Consider the following 1,597-nt stretch of genomic DNA (forward strand, 5'->3'; position numbering starts at 1 on the left):
CTTTGTTTTAAACAGACCATCTTGACTTGAGAAGTCACAATGTATTTTGACCTTAAAGGTACCATTTTGGCTTAAAATGAGCTGGTTTGACAATACATCTATTGTGATCCGGTACACGCAATGCTAATTGTATTCAAAGATACTAATAATGTACCTAGTAATTAGCATGACGAAATGCTTATGTAAGGTGATTTGAGTAGACCAGTTGGATAAGTAGTTGTACATAGTAATAAAACCTTTGCACCTAAGGTGTGGAAGATGAGGAGTGTTATTGCCACTCTTCAAATTACTCTTATGTTACAAAAAAAATAAGGTTATAAACATATAAGTATATATTAAGAAGCGTTACATGCAATCTATCTGATTAATTAATTTAACAACTCTTTGTCAAAAAATTAACAACTCTGAAGCATGAAGTTGGAATTCATCCTAATAATATCACTTCTTCTAAAGCCTGCTGACCGTCTACGCCCGTTCCATCTTTCCGCCAAAATCCTCTCAATCTCACTTGGCCTACAAGGTATGGTAAGTGCACCACCATGATCAAATCCATACTCTTCAGCTGCTTTCTCTAACAATGCAACAAACGTGGGATGTGTTAAGTACCTAATTGGCACTACAAACCGCTTCTCCGCCCCTCCATCAACCGCCACTACAGCAAAATGCCCTTCCTTCACATCCTCCGGTACCGAGCCGGAGTCTGCATAACACGGCTCCTCATGATCATCATGTTGATCTTGGAGCTCATCGATGTCGGACATCGATAGTCTCTTGCCTAGTGAGAAGCTCCTTTGTAGCTTCTCCATGACCAATTTGAGCTTGATCATTTTGTTCTTGGTAGCAAAGAGCTTAGAGTTTGCCATTTTTCTTGTTCTTGTGGAAGAAATTAGAAGAAAATAAAAGTACAAACTTGTCGCCTACTCGCCTTTATTACTTCCAATGGTTTTTTGTCAAATATTTAGGCTATTGTGTTCACTTTATACTAGAGAGTATGTTTTTGGTGTGTATTTATAGTAGTGATTCAGTAAACTATTAATGATAAGATGGCGTAGGAAGAAATTGGCTTTGGCAAGAGAGACACGGAGGAAGAAACGACAAAGGAAATGGTATTAAAGAGGCAGACCGATGCATGTGCATGGAAACCCTCAGCTTTCACCCCTGCTTATGTAAGGTCAGTGTCGTACTCGTTGTCCTACTACCCCCTTAACAGTATTACCCTTCGACACTCTTTCAGAAGTTGCTTAATTCTTCAAGTTGTAAGTTCTTTAAGTTGGGATATCTTGACTTATTGCTCCGGGATCTTATATTAGAAGAATAAAAAAAAAGGATCGATTGGACTTCTAATCAGGATAATTATTGATCACGGCTGATTAGGTAAAAGATAATGTGAAATTAGATGACCGTCACGATGCAATTAGATCTACGAATTGGTAATAAGTGTAGTGGCCCACTAGTCTTATACGTTAGTCATTCTATTTCTCATTTGAACTCGCCTAGGTAGTAGGTACATGTGTATTTTCTCTTAATATGTGTATAAAGTTATATAGAACCGAGAACGTGATCTAGTCGAGATAATCAAATCTCAGTTTTGAATCGG

General features: G+C 37.9%; 1 protein-coding gene across 1 annotated transcript; it reads right to left on the reverse strand.

The window, feature by feature from the left end:
• Positions 1 to 205: 205 nt before the first annotated feature.
• On the reverse strand, positions 206 to 978 carry LOC104901087 (hypothetical protein). Its single transcript, XM_010688633.3, has one exon. The coding sequence runs from the start codon at positions 861 to 863 to the stop codon at positions 396 to 398; it is 468 nt and encodes a 155-aa protein (XP_010686935.2). The 5' UTR covers positions 864 to 978; the 3' UTR covers positions 206 to 395.
• Between the last annotated feature and the right edge of the window lie 619 nt (positions 979 to 1,597).

This window comes from Beta vulgaris, chromosome 8 (assembly GCF_026745355.1).
Source record: "Beta vulgaris subsp. vulgaris cultivar EL10 chromosome 8, EL10.2, whole genome shotgun sequence".
Classification (NCBI taxonomy): domain Eukaryota; kingdom Viridiplantae; phylum Streptophyta; class Magnoliopsida; order Caryophyllales; family Amaranthaceae; genus Beta; species Beta vulgaris.